Source organism: Ciona intestinalis, chromosome 14, assembly GCF_000224145.3.
Source record: "Ciona intestinalis chromosome 14, KH, whole genome shotgun sequence".
Classification (NCBI taxonomy): domain Eukaryota; kingdom Metazoa; phylum Chordata; class Ascidiacea; order Phlebobranchia; family Cionidae; genus Ciona; species Ciona intestinalis.
Genome location: NC_020179.2, coordinates 1498058 through 1516776, shown reverse-complemented (window position 1 = coordinate 1516776; position 18719 = coordinate 1498058). Strand labels below are relative to the sequence as shown.

Below are 18719 nucleotides of genomic sequence, written 5' to 3'. Positions count from 1 at the left end.
CGCAATAAACAGAATATCCGTTTACTTTTAAATGCTATTTAAAAGTATTCGGTCATATTAGATTTCCTATTCTTACAGTATTGCCCTGTGCTATACTGGGCATAATCGCCGGCGCTTTGTGCCTTGACTCATCCTTGTGTATGTTTACATTCCAGCGCTGACTGTTGTGTATTGCTCTATTTATAGCCACCTTATCGCTTTGCGGCCATACCCGACTCCCCTGTGTATCGACATGCTCGCGGTCATAATTCGAGCAGCCTTATTATCACGAACTTCATATCACCAATGATTGATATACCAGAAATATTGCGTTAAACTAGCACGACCCGATCTTTTGGCTGCGGATCTAAATATTCGAAATCCGGCCGTAGCAATTACTCGCTATGTACTTAACGCGTTGTAAGGTTTATTTTAAGGCGTCTTTATGTACCTTCGGCTTACTTTATGTGGCTTGAGGCTGTCTTTAGTGTTTGAACGTTTATAAAATTCGTTTATTCGAATATTTCAAAAAGATCACGTATTATTACTGTTTGTAAGCCAGATATTATACGCTGTTTGTAAGCCAGATAATATACTGGTCAATCCGCCCGGACAAATAATAGTTTTTATGTATCCGGGTCTCAACTGAGCAGGTTATTTTCAAAAACCTTTATCCATTTGCCCGAAGTCGTAAAATTAAAAGCTTGATTCTACAAAGTGTCAATAGTCGTATACTAAACGGAGTCGGAACAAGTTACATACTGTTTACTTGGAATTGTGGTCGCCGCTCGTTTACTAGAAAAAAAACAACCTTAATGTTGTTTGTTTAATTTACTACCAGTATTAACAGCGCCGAGACCTATGCCGGAACCCAGCGCCTAAAAGCGCTATTTAAAATCAAGTTTTTATTCTTCTGAATTAAAATCAACCTATTAGTCCCGCTTAAACAGTTCCCAATGGCGCTTTTAAGTTGTTTCGGATAATTTACTTTTCATGTGATACTCGACGGTTCGAAAACACGCCTGTTTTTGAACGGCGAAGTTTAACCGTTGCTTAGCATTGTTGCTAGGTCGAAGAAAGCGTGTGTTTCACTTGGCACCTTCTGTGAGTGCGGACGGGTCTTTGATCAATAAATTAAAACTCAGCTGAGCTTCGCGTATAACCACCAAGTCGGCATTCCCAAAGGAGCATGCAGTCCGCAGCTGATAGAGCCCGAGAACTGTGAAACACACTTTAAAGGAAATAATAGCCCCAACGTATAGCAGGGTGGGGGAAGATGGGACACCTTTTTATTCTATTTTCTCGTCTCATTTGGTAGTAAACAAAGAACCTTCAAATAATTTTTAAACCGTGTCCCCCCGACTTCTATAAACCGTTGTTAATTGTTAAAAACACGATCTGGATATTTGGAAATTATGTGCTAAAGGTGTCCCATTTTTCCACCCTACTATATTACCCGGTTGCGCGATCTTTTAAAGCACCGTAAATACGCGAAACGCGTACGCCCGTATTACAAAGTGTATCCAGGAAATGAATTTGCGTTTGGCAAATATTAACTCAACTGCGTGTCCTCCACTTTTGTTAGTCTCATAAATCTTTTTCGGCTGACAAAGACTGTCAAGTATTTTGCGAATATCATGGTATTTCTTACTGTAAGCAATGCCGTTCTCTATGTTGCCACCCTAAATTTTCTGTTATTGGTAACGCAGTTTTGTGGTTTCGTTATTTAATTAGAAAAGAGAATTTTGTAATTCCCATCTCTATTTCCAATCTTGCGGGCAGGGAGGCAGCTCGTCTAATGCTGTATAAATCCGACTCGTTTCTATTTTTAGATGGAATCTGTACCGATATGTATCAGTTATGTAACGTGTCACTATTACGATGATAAATGAGCAGTCGTCGTTCCACTTAATGCAATCTTTTTAGCTGTATTCTAAAAAAAGACCATGGGGAATAAATCCTTCATAAATTAAGATTAAATCACTAACGCCAGCGAATTAAATGGAGACAAAATAAATCCCGAATTTCACGACCCGAAATGACACGTGTGTGAATGAAAACCACCTTTAATGCACTATCCACTCAAATTCCAAAGATTTCTGTTCCATACTTTTATTTCATTCTGGTAAAATCGATGTGCTGTTTCGTCTCAATCGGGCAGGTAATTTGGCTTACCCTATAAAAACATCGATGTTCTTTGCGTGAATAAGTAACCGTTGTTTCACCGCAACTGTCTTGTTGTGGCTTTAACCGCTGTCTGGTTTCTTCATATTTTTGCATTCGTTTGCGAGGAACTGGCCTCACTGCCGCTTTTATTCAGCAGAACTGTTTTTTATATCTTAGTTTTTGAACTTCTAGCCCTAGCGCATTAGCAGTGCAACAGTGCTCGTCAGTACTATACCTTTATTTGTCTCTTTGATTACAGTAGCGAAGATTTAGAAATATTTTAAACCAAAGACAAAATATAGGGACAAAGCAACAGTTGTTAAAACACGCTTACAGTTAAAAGTTTACATTTCGCTAGAAGAAAACATTTTTTGGATTTTTGGTTTACATTTAGTTGAAAAACTCATTTTCCATCTAGTTAATAGTTTGGTTTACGTCGCTCGTGTCTTTTTTTAATTATGTGAAGAGATATGTTTCGGTTCATGATAACATACGTCCTACACCATTGATTCGTTTTAGTAAGATAAGGCAGTAAAATCAATTGGCAGCGGTGCTGTTGCAGTCGTGGTTTATTTAGTGCTAGCAACTTAACAGCACACAGACATTTGTATACAAAACTAACTATATGGTAGACCGCTGTTTGTTGGCGTTTTCGCCATGTAACACGGCTCGTTAGCATATCGATCGTTTTTTAACTACGAATTAGAAAACGATGTTTTTACAAGGCCATACAAGTAACACCGTGTAATTCGGAGATACGCCTGAAAAAGTGCAGTATAGCGTATACACCAGTAGGATTAGGAGTATAGTGTTTACCTAAATCTATGCGGAGCGTGGAAATCGTAAATAAATTGACACGAGATTGAAACGGAAGTCGACCGGGTGCTTTCTCGTTACTCTCAATGGAATTGTTATTGATTTTAGTCCGTCTCCAAGAACGACAGGGTAGCCGGTACAGTTCACAGGTCGCACAGTCCGAGCTGTGGAAATAACTTGTCGTTTGCGCGGCCGACACGGCTTCTGCATTAGCTTACGTGTGACAGGCTTTAAGCTGCTAGCTTAGATCGTGTTTTGCCATGCAGATTACAACCGAAGCTGATAATTCCGAGAGCACAAATGTAACATTCTTCCGTAGTTCCCGCCCGACGACCGGATACAATCAATGTTACTTAACACTGTTAACCTTGTTTTTCCTGTAGGTATTTTCGCTTATTTAGTTGTTTGCCCTGTTTGCCGCGCTGTAGAATCAAGTGCTGGCGGATGCAGTATCTGATACCAGCATGAATAAGCTATCACAGCACTAGCGCATACTATGATTCTACTCAGCCACGTCGTTTTGCATAACGATCTACTAGCCACGAACATTTACGAAGATACAAATATGCAGAAGGAAGAGAGAAAAGGTAACTTTTCGGTTACTTTATTTATTTTGCCATGCATAGACCTTTGCAACAGAATTTTTGCTCTGCAACTATGGTCTACTAATCTCTAATAAAACAAGGGTAAAAAAAGGCAAACGTGTTTTAAAGTATAGAATCTTTTAAATAATACTGCTATTGTCCCATGAGTACAGAGATTGTGCAATCTGGTACTTGGCATGTTGCAGCTGTTTAAATATACCATTTCACACCTTAGTATATATTAATGAAATACCAAAACCAACAAGAACATTTCATAAGCAATTAATACAATTCTATCTCATTATGTTCATTTATATATTACATTCAGCTTAGGCAAGAAGATGTTTTTGTCAACAATGTAAAATTTGCATACACTTGTGTTGACAATTGGCATTTCTTAATATTTTCCTTGAACTAAAATAAGTATGCGTAGTGATGCATGCCTACACAGAGAGGGTTCATTTTATTCATCAGACATTTAATTTCCCATTCTGTTTACCCTAATAGGATCAGCAAATAGGTTTCAGTTGATAGTCGTGACCGAGCCACGTAAAATTTTCCTTCTCATTTTCAAATTGTAATTCACATGATACGATCGCTTCACAGAAGGTGTGGTGTTTAAATCGTCCCCATTGTCACAATTAGTACTCTTCGTCGAAACTAAACCAGCCAATTCACAATTACATAGATTGAGTTACAAATTTGGACGTTAAATCGGTCATGTTGGCCGCTGTGCGTTTTAAATTCAAGCCGGATATTTGAATAGACTTCCTTATAATTTAAACATGGCTAATTGGGCATAAGTACATGGCTCAGAAAGTAGCGCTGTCATATTCACGTTTACCCACCATGAGAATAAGATTTACTGTCCAATAAACTATTGATCACGGAGGGTTAGCAGAGGTTATGCTGTTCTTTAAGATGGTGTTCCAACAACTGTCTTAATTAACCTTCAGCAAGCATTGCAATTAGGTAAAAAGTTATAATGTTTAATGTATATGCAGATTGTATTCAACTTGCAATTTTCAAGAAATTAGGTGAAAGTTGTGATGTTTGTATATATATATAAACATTGCATTTTACTGCAATTTTTAAGCGATTAGGTAAAAAGTTATGGTGTATATAAAATTTGTATTCACTCCAATTTTTAAAAAATTAGGTAAAAAGGTATGATGTATATAAAGATTTTATTTTACTGCTGTTTTTAGGCTAACTGACAGAGAGAAAAAAGACTTATGGTGTAAATGTGAGCTTGTGACATAACCATATATCAGTTTTTATCCGGTGACACTACAGTTTTGTTGTTCCCATTAATTGCATCAGCCAGGAAGATGTTAGTCACCAAGCTACTGATAGAATAATACTAATGAGAGCTCCAGTCGCGTGATCACTTTATTAATTCGTCGTTTACCACAGTAGAGATAGACGTTTACTAATCCATCAACTTTGCACAGGTTAGGTACTGCCAGTTTCAGCAGTTTTTTTAACATTTGATTCCTTTTTGTTTTTCTATCAAAATTTCATTAATTTGTTGTAGATTAGTTATTGAATTATTATTTTCTAGTTTGTGACTTTTTTCTCAGTCATGCTGTGGTATAATTTCAGCTAATCAACTTAAGTTATAAAGCGACATAAAATTAATATTAATTGCATTCACTGGTAGCAGAGAGGTGCTATATTGTCAAATTATCGAGAGAAGGCAAGGAAGCTTTAAAAATTAAGAACCTTTTCTCTGTGTTTATGCTCAATCAATGCTATTAATATTTAATGAAACATGCATATAATTTCCGACTGCACGCTTTGCAAGTTATGGCCTGATCTACCTTTTTTGCTCTGCCCTAAGCCAGTCAGTTGAGTTCTTAAACAATAGGTCTTGTTATAATGAGAGTTACACGTGAGACAATGCACCTGGCATTTACGCTAACTAATCCTTTCATTGTCCGGATTTCTAAGTACTTTATTTTAATCCTGCTTATTTAGCGTTGGCTATTTTTACCACTCCATTGAATGTGGATTACAGCTTTTTATCATGACTTACAGACTTTGTTTGATGAGATTTACGCCCTGCAGAGACCATATTAAATCGTGAGCTTCATTATATCAGTGTTGTCGTTTTTAATCTCATCAAAATAATCCTATATAAAAAATGCCTAAAATAGTGCAACCAACTGACATTAATTGACGCACCACGTATTCCCTTCTGCTTGTTCAGCTCGATAAAATCTCCATCTAATAACTTGTCCTTGTGTTATCTGTCATGTATTTGTGCAATTTAAAATTTTAATTATCCCTTGCCAAAGTTGGCTGTATTTAACTGTCTTGTAAAATCACCTAATTTTTCCTCGTGATTCATTTGTACTGTGTCCTAATAGAACCTAATTTATCATTAGTGTGCTTAATTAAGTCAGTGTTTGTTTGTATATTTGTTGTCATCCAAAAATAATTTAAATCACTACGACCTTTCAGTAGTAAACCTGGTATTTCAGGTCTTAGAATATCCTTTTTTCACTTTTAGGCGCCCAAAATGTACCCCTTTGTATTACAGCATCCTATGCATGCCTAATTGCAAAAGATGTGTATTTTCCTGTTATCAGTTAGTTGCACGTCAGTAAGACAGAATGTCATACATATTTCATTAAGCATACATCACACGAGCCCAATACTTCTATATATGAGCACCTCTGACTCAATTAGCTTGGCACATACACAGCGGCTTAATAAGCCAGCCTCATTTAATTGCGTATTTTTAAACTCCCGTATTTACATGTACGCCATAAGCGTTAACACCCTCAACACTTTAATATTTGTCTCTGTGTTAACAAATCAAATACACAGACAAATATAGGTTTTACAAATGCCAAAGGGCAATTTTTTAATTTAATATAAAATATCCCTATTTTAACAGCAGAACCCAAAACAATTTCTTAAAATAGTCAAATTAAATACACAGACAAAAATAGATTTCACAAATGCCAAAGGGCAATTTTTCAAATTTAATATAAACTATCCACACATTTAACAGCAGAACCCAAAACAATTTATTAAAATAGTTAAATCAAATACACAGACAAAAATAGATTTCACAAATGCCAAAGGGCAATTTTTCGAATTTAATATAAACTATCCACACATTTAACAGCAGAACCCAAAATATCAACCAAGACAGTATATCTTGTCAAATCTATATCAACTACACAATGCTAAATGAATAATACCTAAACAAAAATATTTTTTGTTTAATGGCTTTTTTGAAAGCATAGCAGAGTACACAGTATTCATTTGAATACTTTAATTTATTCCTAACCCAGCCAGTAATATCTTGACTTAATTAGGTCTGCTTCGGAATCACGCTTCACTTAAGGAAATGACTACATGTGAGAGCCCTAACTCATCTAAGATTGAACAGCTAAAGCATTTAAAAGGTAGCTACAGTAGTATTTTATGCATCGTAGCTCCTATATCTAATAATCTTTTTGGTATTATACAGTGCTCTTGGAGTATTATTGTAAAGTATATGTGAAGAATGCACCAGTGTTTGCATATATTTGAAACTGCATTGCAATGATAGCTTTTATAGGTATAGTAGGGTGAGGGAAGATGGGACACCTTTAGCACATAGTATCCAAATATCTTGATCTTGTTTTAAACAATTAACAACGGTCTATGAGAGTCGTGAGGATACGTTTTTTTAATTTTTTGAATGTTTTTTGTTGACTACCAAATTGGACGAGAAAATAGAATAAAAAGGTGTCCCATCTTCCCACACCCCACTGTAGTAATGTTTTGTTTAAGCCCAACAGCTTTAAGACTTTAAAAATGTTGTTTCACCTCATAAAAATGAGGTCCTATGATGTGGGCCTGATATTTTGGTCTGTATTTCATAATTTTATAACAAAAAACATACAACATAATATTTCCCATTGTCAGATGCCAACGGGGCAACCCCCTCCCCCCCTTTATCCGAGAGGATATTAAAGCGACTGAACCCGAAAATGAGGAAAGCGGGGTCTTTAGACGAGAACTGTAAGTCTTAACTTTAGCAAACCCTTATTTAAATTTTTTTTCTAAGAGTCTCTCAAATACGATGTTAATTTTTTTCACATTTACTACTTTTATAAAATTGTTAATACACTTTAAGAGGTGATGTATTATGACGTCATTAAACAGAGTACAGAATCCTGTAGTTAGATTCGAATCTCACAAATTCAAAGTTCTGTAATATACATTCCTAGTAATAGTAACCCACTTATTTTCCAGTGTCCAATTCCCGCCCTGCTACCCCTACAACGGGAAGAAACCATAAAAAGACCCAAGAACGCATGGGTTCCGCCCCTGTTCCTGCCAATTCCCCTCAAGCCTCCACCAAGAAGAGAAACTTCTCTATCAGGCATAGGACTTTAGACTCTGAGGGTGACACCCCTATGTTACCCATGCAGTCGTTTTCACCTATACAGCAACCTGAACCCACCCCGGAAGTGGAATTAAATTCACGCTCCCCGAAAATGTTAACGAAATGCTGCTTCTGGTAAATTCTAACTATTTTATTCGAAAAAAATATAACTTTAAGTAGCCCACATAAAAATTCCCGCCTAATTTTTTTATTCATTAAATCATATAGTAGGGTGGTGGAAGATGGGTCACCTTTTCAATAAATTTTTCTCGTTCCTATTTGGTAGAACCAAAAAAACATTCAAAGAATTATAAAACGGTATCCTCATGACTCCCATAAAATGTTGTTAATTGTTTAAAATACGGTCAGGATATTTGGATATTATGTACTAAACTACTAAAGATATCTTTCCCCACCCTACTATACTACTACACTTATTTAACCCTAAAAGTGTCCATGCACACCACAAACAATTACATATAATTTTGCTTCAAAATCTTACACCACGCTCATACTAGGTCTTCATGCGCTGAAATGCTGCACAAATTCATGTCTGGAGTCCGTTTTGAATCCTGGAGCTCTGAACGTCTCTACCAGCGCTACTTCTTCCATTCCAAGATAAATATGCTTAGCATACTGCTATGGTTACTCAAATCTCTTTGCATCATTTTATTTTGTAAGTTAAAATACGCTTAGTAATTGGCCAACTCTGTCTTAAATTTTTATTTATCTACCGCGTTTTACTGTAGCACCCACCCTTATTGAATTTAAGTTAAATACTACAATGGTTACTCAAATCTCTTAGCATCATTTTATTTTGTAAGTTAAAATACAGAAGTGTAGCTTGGGTAATGGGCCAACTTAAGCCTACATTCTAATACCTCTTATATATTTTGCTGTAGGGCCCCCTTATTTAATTTACTGTTTTGGTTCTTAAAATTTTTTTGCAAAGGTTTATTTTGAAAGTTAGTCAACTCTGGCCTAAATTTTTGTTTATCTAGCCCGTTTCACTGTAGGACCTCACCCTTATTAAATTTGTTAAAAAAAAACCACACAACAAATACCGGCACTGTTTAAAAAATGATCTTATTTACTGCAATGTTTTGATCACAAATTCAAAACTGGCTGTTTTGTAACAAACAGTGCAGTTATCATAGCTTAACAGTCATTTGTATTGTATCTCATGTCACATTTTCCACAGGTTTTAAATATTGTACAGGACAAAATTGGAACGACATGGTGTATGGAATTATTATCATTGTATTGCTTCTACTGTGTATTGCCTTGCAGGTAAATTGATTATTATAATTTATATACAATCTAAACTAACTATATTCAAATGTACTCATTATTTTGATAGTTGATACACTACTTTTAATGTGGCTTTCAGAACTGTAGCCGTTTAAACTGTTGTTTTTTTAAAGTAGAAATTATTTTACACTTCTGAAAACTCCTAATTTTAATTTCTCTTATAGATGTTATATATAAAAAAAACAGTTTTTTTGTAAGAAAATAAATTTTTGTATAAAAAATTTAAATATTTTGTTGTTAATTATTCCATTTAGATCAGTATGTTTAAGAACATGTAAACTAATGTCATTTATACTTAAGTACAAATACATACATACAAATTATAAATTATCTACAATCTACATATACATATATATAATAAATAAACGTATATTTAACAACTATATATACGATGTTATATACATATGTAGAAAATGGATATTTATATTGCCAATGCATTTTCCCCACCATTTTTAGCATATAACAAGAATGAATATTTTTATATATACATACATATTATAAAGGTATATTTCATAACTGTATGTATCTATGTATGTAGAAATAGTTATTTGCATTATCAATGCAATTTGTCCAACTATTTTTAGTGTTTAATAAAAATAGGTATATATATTATAAAGGTATAGTTCTCAACTGTATACAGTGGCGCAGCCAAGGGGGTTTAGGGGGTCGATATATAATTTTTTTTTAAATGGATTTTTTTTTTATTAAACCCCCTCCCTTATTTTTTTTCTGGCTGCGCCACTGACTGTATATATGTAGAAAGTGGTCATTTGGATTACCAATTCAATTTTCCAAACACTTTTATTGTTTTACAAGAATTCTTCCTGCAGGTGATCTTTCTTCTCAATGTACTTTCCCAGCACACATTATTCTTGGTGTCTTACATCATACTAGCCATGGTTGTTATCATTGATCTAGTGTCAGTTGTACTTTTAGAGCGGTCAAGGTAAGATTTAAGACAGAACTCATATAGTAGGGTAGGGAAAGATGGGACACCATTTTATTTTGTTTTCGTGTCCCATTTGGTAGGAAACAAAGAACATTCAATTTCAAAGAATTATAAAATATTCACACGAATCCGGTGGTTTAAAAAACGATTAGGATATTTGGATATTATGTACTAAGGTGTCCCAACTTCCCCCATGCTACTATATTGTTTCTTCTGCTGTTGTTATCAGACATAAAATATACCATAAAAAGTGTGAATGGCTCTTCTGGTAAATATCATAAGAGAATGAATGAATGTAACTTTACCCACGTGTGGTGATAAACGACAGTCGTTATGACACGGGTGTTCTGTTTCATACACCTCATGCCTGCCTACGAGGTACCACGCATGTTACTTTGTGAGTGTTTATTTTTTTGAAGTTTTCCTAAGAGAAGCATTAAAAGTCAAAGTCTCCTTGGATGGCAGGCTCAACGTTGGTGGAATAGTTTTACACTTTTTTTACATAATTTGTCATATTTAGTGTTATATTAGTTGGTTATCATATATATATATTATATATATATATATATATATATTATTTAAGTGTTTATATTTATTTATTTCAAAAACTGTTTTTTTTTTTCTTGAAATTGATATAAAACAGACCCTCTCACATAATGAAACTTTTTATTACTGTACAATAATTTAAAATTTTACTAACTTCTCCCTAATAATACAGCTGCAACAACTTTTGTATTCAGCTTTTGACATTAAAAATAACACGTTCTGGTCATAAAACTTGACTTTTAAACTTGTATTATCGTGTAACTGTTTTGAAAATTAAAAAAACATAAGTTCTGGCCATTAAATTTGATTTCAAATACTCCTATTTGATTTGTATTACATTCCTCCCCAGCTCAAGCTACATGGTATGGCTCACTTTGTTCATGGTATACATTATGTACACCATGATACCTCTGAACATTCTGGTGGTGTCTGCGGCCAGTTTTATCCTCTCCTGCAGCCATATGCTTGTCTCCTATGTTTCAAATGGACCCAAGCCCCATTACCCCAACCAGGTAACTAAAACAAGTCGTTCAATGTCTGGTAAAGTACTACAATTGGCACAATTTTTCTGGGTTCGATTCCCAACAGTGCTACTTGTTTAATAAAGCCACAGTTGATGCAAATTGTTTCTCTTTACTGGTTATTACTAATAGGTTGTTCAATTCGTCACCTATATAGAGGAATTTTTCTGTCCCGTAAACGGATTTAAATTTCGATTGGTAGCTCGTTTACCCTCTAAATACAAAGAATTTACCCTGGGGGTAAATTAACCCCAGTTTAAGAAATGCTGATACTGAACATTCAGTTTAAGAAATCACACAATTGGATATAACTGAATAACAAGGCAACAAAACCCTCATAAGATACATACCACAAGAATTTATACACTGACAACTAAATGCAACACTCCCATGAACAAAACAATCCCAATTCCTAGAACGTAAGATCCAGCAATCTTACTCTAAAACGTTAGGTTACTCTACCGCCCTATAAGGCAATATCACATACCATGGAACAGTTCGAAACATTAGAAAATCCTTTGCCAAATAGTTGGATTTACTTAATAGCCAGTCATGTGTACTGAGATTTCAAAATCCTACAGCTTATTTGCCATTGGGGTAAGATTAAGGCAAGAGTTGGTCTATTACCTGGGAACCAGGGTGCTACCAACTCATTTGTGACCACTAAGTTAGAGCAATGTTCGTATGTTTCTTGTCTAAGGACTCTTTTCGGTTTGTTGTTATTCGTATAATGCATCGAGAACCCAATATTTCCATTGAATAATGGATTACGAATAGGCATACAACAAGAACTGTTACATTTTTTTACATTTAGGTTAGCCCTTAGGTGCATAATCAGCAATAGGTTGTGGTAAAAAAATGCACAAGTATTTTTAGGTATTATACACAAGCAAATCGGAAATAAAATATTTTTGACGCTTTTTTGAAAATATGGTGCGGCATGCGGTAACACTTTTTAAAATACTTTTCTAGCTGTTTGCCCCAGCACCTTGTTTATGATATGTACAGTATTAACATAGCGTGGTGTATTGCTGTGTCATGGGCACTTTCAAACTGCTTGTAAAACAACAAACAGACGTTTACAATTTACCAAGAAAAACAAGACCTGTGGCCAGGCATGCTACACGCCAAGTCTAGACGATAGGAGTTAAGCGTGCTATAACTCAGTCCTTGCGTTTATTACTGGTGCCTACACAATGTTGTCAAACTTACATAGCCCTACTGTGTGGGCCAAATACATATTTCACTGTATGTGTAGTGGGGGAAGACAGGACACCTTTAAGATATAATATCTAAATATCCTGCACGTGTTTTTAAACAATTACCAACAGTCTTTAAAAGTGTGAGGATATCAAATTGAATGAGAAAATAGTATAAAAAGCTGTCCCATCTTCTCCAACCCTAGACCCTACTATATACTACAATGTGTATTGGACCGATAAGTAAAAATTGTCAATTCGGCAAATTTATATCATGCTCAAAATTTGAGTTTTAACCCGTATTGTTTTATTGTATGAACCTAATCTCATTTATTCAAACTTAAGTTGTAACTTTTCCCAGATTGCTTCCGACTTCCTTTTGTTTTTCTGCACCAACGTGGTCGGCATGTGCATTCGTATAACATCAGAACTTGCTCAGCGAAAAGCTTTTACTGAGACGCGAGAATGTATCGTCGCTCGTCTTAATCTGCAAAGGCAGAATCTGCACCAGGTACAGTGTCATATTATTGTGTATTTTGTATGTGTTGTTTTATATAGTAGGGTGGGGAAAGATCGGACAGCTTTCTTACTATTTTTTCGCCCCCTTTGGTAGTAAACAAAGAACATTCAAAGAAATATAAAATCGTATCCTCACATTTTCCATAGACCGTTGCTAATTGTTTTAAAAACGATCAGAATATTTTGATATTCGGTGCTAAAGTTGTTCCGGCTTCTTTTACCCTACTACATGTAATGGTGTTCCAGTTTATTTAATTTCGGGTTTTGGTGTGGGTTTGTTATAGCGACTGTCGTTGCCCTACCGCACAAGGATAAGTAAGTTAGATTCATTCATTTATTTATTTAAATACAGGAAAGGTTGTTACTTTCTGTTCTCCCACGTCACGTTGCTATGGAAATGAAAGGTGACATTGACCAATCGAAACCCAAGACACAACAATTCTATAAAATTTACATCCAAAAGCACAACAACGTTAGGTATTTTATTTTATCTATTCTCTGGCCCGCTTATTCATATAATTCTTAATGTTTATAAATTTTTGAATCTTTGTTTGTCATTAAAGCATAGACGGACAGCCTAATTTTGTCAATAATAATTTTTGAAGACACTTAAATTTGAAAATACTGTATAAATCGTTCAGCCGGACATTGCTTCTACTGTTATCGATGTGTTGTTGAGCAAGACCATTAACAGCAGTTGCTCCAACGCAGTGATCACTAATTGGTTGTCGAAGTTGTCAGCCATACATTAAAAAAATAATCACCCACAAGTTACATACATAGTAGTTAGTAAGCTTGCATGAGGTGTATGAAACAGAACACCCGTGTTATAACATCTGTTGTTGCCCTGCCATGCGAGGATTAATAAGTTACGTACCTGGTGACTCGTAACCTGGCGCGAGGTTTATGGAACAGAACACCCATATAAGTTATAACTACTGTCATTGCCCCGCCCCTAAGAATAAATATATTCATATTTTTTTCTCTATTTTTTTCCCAGCATATTGTACGCTGATATTGAAGGGTTTACGAAACTTGCTTCACAATGTCAACCCCAGTGGCTTGTTCGGACATTAAATCAACTTTTCGCACGGTTTGATGCTCTAGCACGGGTAAGTTAGAGACACATTTTTATTGAATTTCTAAAAATGTATATTTTTCGATTTATGTTTTGGAAAAGTGTAAAAAAAATTTTTTTTCTTTATTTTGGAAATGTGTAAAAAATATTAATTTTAGTTTTTTAAGATCAGTAAAAAAATCCATTTTTATTGTTGTAAAATGTGTCTAGATAATAAGACACTGTAAAATTGTTGCTTTTTTAACTGTTAAATATTAAACACTCTAAATCTGCTATTACTTTATGTTACATTTGAAATTCCAAACTTCAGTTATACACACCCCTTCTTAAGAGTACACTAATTGAAAATTGTTTTCTTATTGAAAAAAATAATAATTAAATATTTTTTTCTAATTTTTCTAATTAAAAAAAATACTTTTTTTACAGGACAACAACTGCCTACGAATCAAGATTCTTGGAGATTGCTATTATTGCGTGGCTGGCTTACCCGAGCCTAGACCTGACCACGCGCATGCTTGTGTACAAATGGGCTTGGACATGATAGACACAATATCGTAAGTCGTACAAATAATTTTTGCCATAAACTTAAAACATAACACTCGTGTGGGGTGTGGGCAAAACACTTAACGGGAATTGCTCCAACCCAGTGGTCACTGATAGGTTGTCAAAACCCACAAAGTAACATACATGGTAACTTGTAAGCTGGCACGAGGTGTATGAAACAGAGCATAACAGTTGTTTTCAGGCCACGCGAGGATAAAGTAAGTTACATTCATTCATTCACTTTGTTAGTGTTCTGTTTATATGAGTTTAGTGTCTTCTTTTATTCTGTATTGTTTTTTTTTGTACATTTTTCTTAGTATTTATTGAATGAATGTAACTTGCTTTATCCTGGCGTGGCCAGAAAGTGACCATGTGCCAGCTTACGAGTTACCATGTATCTTACTTGTTCAATATTTTTTTTAGAGTGAATATTTCTTTAGATTTGTTTAATATGTGTGGCTGATAATTTGGACAACCCATTAGTGACCACTGGGTTGGAACAATTGCTCTTAAGTGTCTTGTCAAAAAAACACATACGCCCACAATGGTATCAGTGTTAAATGACTAGGTGTTGATAGTTTTTCCAATTTTATTGAAAACAAAGGCATTTACAATGTAGATGACAGATGTACAATAAACACGAATTGTAGCATCTTATTTTCGAGTAGGCCTTTTCAATATCATTAATCATATGTATTAGGACATTATTTTGGCCTAATGTCATACAGATAAACATCATGGTGTATTAGTTGATAATGTGCTACGCTATAGGACCTTACCCCAAACAATACAATAGTATAGCAGGGTGGGGAAAGATGGGATAACTTTTCATCGATTTTCTTATCCCATTTAATAGTAAACAAAAAAATTCAAAAATTTTTAAACCTTATCCTCACATTTCCCGTAGACCGTTCTTTAAAACACAATCAGGTTATTTGGGTGTTAAGTGCTGAAGGTGTCCCATCTTCTCCCATGCTATATAAGCTATGCATTCATAACCCTTTTTTTACACTTTTAAGTTTAATTCGGGAAATGACCGGCATACCAGAATTAAACATGAGAGTTGGTATTCACACTGGTCGTGTACACTGTGGGGTACTTGGTCTCAAAAAATGGCAGTTTGACGTTTGGAGTAACGATGTCACACTAGCCAACCTTATGGAAGCTGGCGGCAAAGCAGGGTAAGAATAAAAATTAGAAAAATTAAAAATAAGTAAAGGGTATAATTTAAAAAAAAAAATTTTTTTTTAGGAGTTTAATTTTTTTTTTTGAGGTTATTTTTATATATTTTACGATCGGATAGACCATTTGGCGTTGGGAATTTTTTTTTTGTAATTTTTTGTGTTTTTTAAAAACAAATTGCTGGTCATGAGGTGGGTATTAGGATAGTTTGGCAACTTTTGCAGTTTCTGTGATTTTCTTATGTTTTTGTATGATTTTTTTATTTTAAAATTATTATCATTGTAGCTAAATTAAAAATCTCCTTTGGATATATTTTATAGCAGCAAATTGTGTAATATTTTTTAAAATTTAAAGACAGGGGTAAAAAAATAATATTTAGAAAAAAAACAAAAAAATATTTTTTTAGAAAAGTATTTTTTAATTTTTTTGGAAATTTTTTTTTGTTTTTTATTTATTAAATGATGTTTTTATTCTGAATTAACTGTACACTAATATTATATGATCTTCTGTAGAAAAATCATCTGGAAATCATGTTTTCACAGGCGCATTCATATAACTGCAGCTACACTTAAGTATTTACACGACGATTACGAAGTGGAACCCGGCTATGGTTACGAACGCAACAGTAAACTACAAGGTGTGGAAACTTACCTCATAGTCAAGCAAAAGCCTCAAGCAAAGGTAAAGTTACTAGAGAAATGAACCAAAATCCCATAGCATGCCTGAGTTCTCAATGGAAAAGACTAGAAAAGCTGTAAAAATTCGATTTATTTAACTTAAGGTAAAGTTACTAAGAGAAATGAACTGAAATGTCATAGTATGCCAAAATTTCAACCAGAAAACACTAGAAAAGCTGTGAAAATTTAATTTTTTTTTAGCTTAACAAAAAGTTACTTGAGAAATGTGCCTCGCCTAAGATTGTAACCATATAGAGTAAAAAATCCCTTAAATACATTTTTTGAAATTTAGAGCTTTTTATTTAAGGGACATGCAACAGTGCTTATTTTTAACCCAAAAATTCCAAGTTCCATGACGTGCCTCGCTGTAAGATTTCAACCATATAGAATAGAAAGGCTGAGAAATTTCAATTATTTTCAATTTCTGGCGTTTTTAAATAACATGCAACATTTCTGGCGTTTTTAAATAACATTTTAAATAACATGTCATTTTTACCCTAATTCAAACGTTTACTTTTATTTTTAAAATGTTTTTAAAAAAATTATCCCATGTTGTAGCTATAACCCCTTGTATTACTCATATGCTGTTGTTAAACCAATTTATCGTCTCTATTTTTATCTTAATTTGATAGTTGACTGTTTTTAAATAATGTTAAGATAATTGTCCCTGTTTGTAGCCACAGTGCTTGTATTACTTATATGCTGTTGTAGACCACTCCCATATAATCTATTATCTTATGACGAGGAAAACCCATTAACCCTACTTAATTGACTTCAAATTCTACGCGGGCCTTTCATCTCGACCACAGACTGGCAGTCTTATAAAAAATCGATTCTTATAAAAATCAATTCTGTAGTCCTAACATGCCTCTTACCCAGAGGTAATGGGTTCAAGACTCTTCTCTGCTACCATTGTGGGCGTATGTGTGTGGGCATGAGTGACAATAAAAGGCAATTGCTCCAACCCAGTGATCATTAATAAGTTGTCCAAATTACCAGCCACACATAAAAAAATCACCCATAAAGTAACATACATGGTAACTCCTGGCACGAGGTGTATGAACATCCGTGTTATAACCACTGTCTTTGCGATGATAAAGTAAGTTACATTCATTCATTTTCCTTCTACAGTTGCCGACCATAATGCCGCAGGTCAGTACCAACGAGTCCTCACTGCCGGGACAACCAGTTCCAACACATACCAACAACACAAGGAGAAATAAGAACAAAACAGCCAAGGAAATGAAATTAATGGGCTTTGAATACTCAAAGTAAGCTAGACAGCAGTACATGGAATGGTTTTATCCGAAATTTTTTTTTATCAATAAGCGTAGTTGAAGAACTTTTGTTTTACTGTTACTACCATATTTTCGCTTTTGTAAACTTTTCCGTTCTTTGTTATCGTGACAAAAGAGATGGAATAGTGTTTAGAGTCTAGTTTTAATATATATATATATATATATATGTACCTGTACACAGCATAAGCTTTACAAATTATTATCTAAATTATTGTATTTCTTTTTTTTCACAAACTTAAAGGGTATAGTTTGGCAAAATGAACTGCATTTTGACGTGTTTTGTTCAGTTTAGTAAATTTATTTCTGCTTATGTGACCACGAATGCCATATGTAGTAGGCTGGGGAAAATAGGACACCTTTTTATTCTATTTTCTCGTCCTACTTGGTAGTAAAAAAAGAAAATTCGAAGAATGATAAAAACTGTATCCTTACAACTCCCATTGAACATTGTCAATAGTTTAAAACACGATCAGGATATTTGGATAATATTGCTAAAGGTGTCCCACCTTACTATAATTAAAAAATTATCGCATTCTGGAAAATGTATGGCATATAACAGTTAACATTTTCAGGAACCTTTCCCACGATTTACTGAAAGACAACAACAGTATTTTATCCGACGGCGAAGTAAACGACTTTTTGAACCGCGCAATTGACGCACAAGGACTTGACTTTATCAAGTCAAACCAGCTCAGCAAATACTTTCGGTCTTTCAAGGATAGAAAGCTAAAGGAAGAGGTGACATTTTGGATATATTTTCTATCAGATAAAACCTATATTAGAGTGGGAGATGGGACACCTTTTTATCTTATTTTCTCGTCCCATTTGGTAGTAAACAAAGAACATTCAGAGAAATATAAAACCGTATCCTCACGACTCCCATAGACCGTTGTTAATTGTTCAAAACACGATCAGAATATTTGGATATTATGTGCTAAAGGTCCGTCTCCCCCACCTCTAT

General features: G+C 34.4%; 1 protein-coding gene across 1 annotated transcript in view; it reads left to right on the top strand.

The window, feature by feature from the left end:
• The first annotated feature begins 3356 nt into the window (after positions 1-3356).
• LOC778532 (adenylate cyclase type 6) overlaps positions 3357-18719 on the top strand; it is a 22702-nt gene continuing 7339 nt past the window's right edge. Inside the window, exons 1-16 of the mRNA XM_026837626.1 lie at positions 3357-3548; positions 6878-6967; positions 7473-7568; positions 7803-8070; positions 8454-8611; positions 9137-9225; positions 10077-10192; positions 11091-11253; positions 12823-12972; positions 13333-13457; positions 13981-14092; positions 14485-14612; positions 15621-15782; positions 16326-16464; positions 17592-17731; positions 18331-18568. Coding sequence (XP_026693427.1) covers positions 3458-3548; positions 6878-6967; positions 7473-7568; positions 7803-8070; positions 8454-8611; positions 9137-9225; positions 10077-10192; positions 11091-11253; positions 12823-12972; positions 13333-13457; positions 13981-14092; positions 14485-14612; positions 15621-15782; positions 16326-16464; positions 17592-17731; positions 18331-18568 — 2265 coding nt within the window. The 5' untranslated portion in view covers positions 3357-3457. The remainder of the gene's footprint in view (positions 3549-6877; positions 6968-7472; positions 7569-7802; positions 8071-8453; positions 8612-9136; positions 9226-10076; positions 10193-11090; positions 11254-12822; positions 12973-13332; positions 13458-13980; positions 14093-14484; positions 14613-15620; positions 15783-16325; positions 16465-17591; positions 17732-18330; positions 18569-18719) is intronic.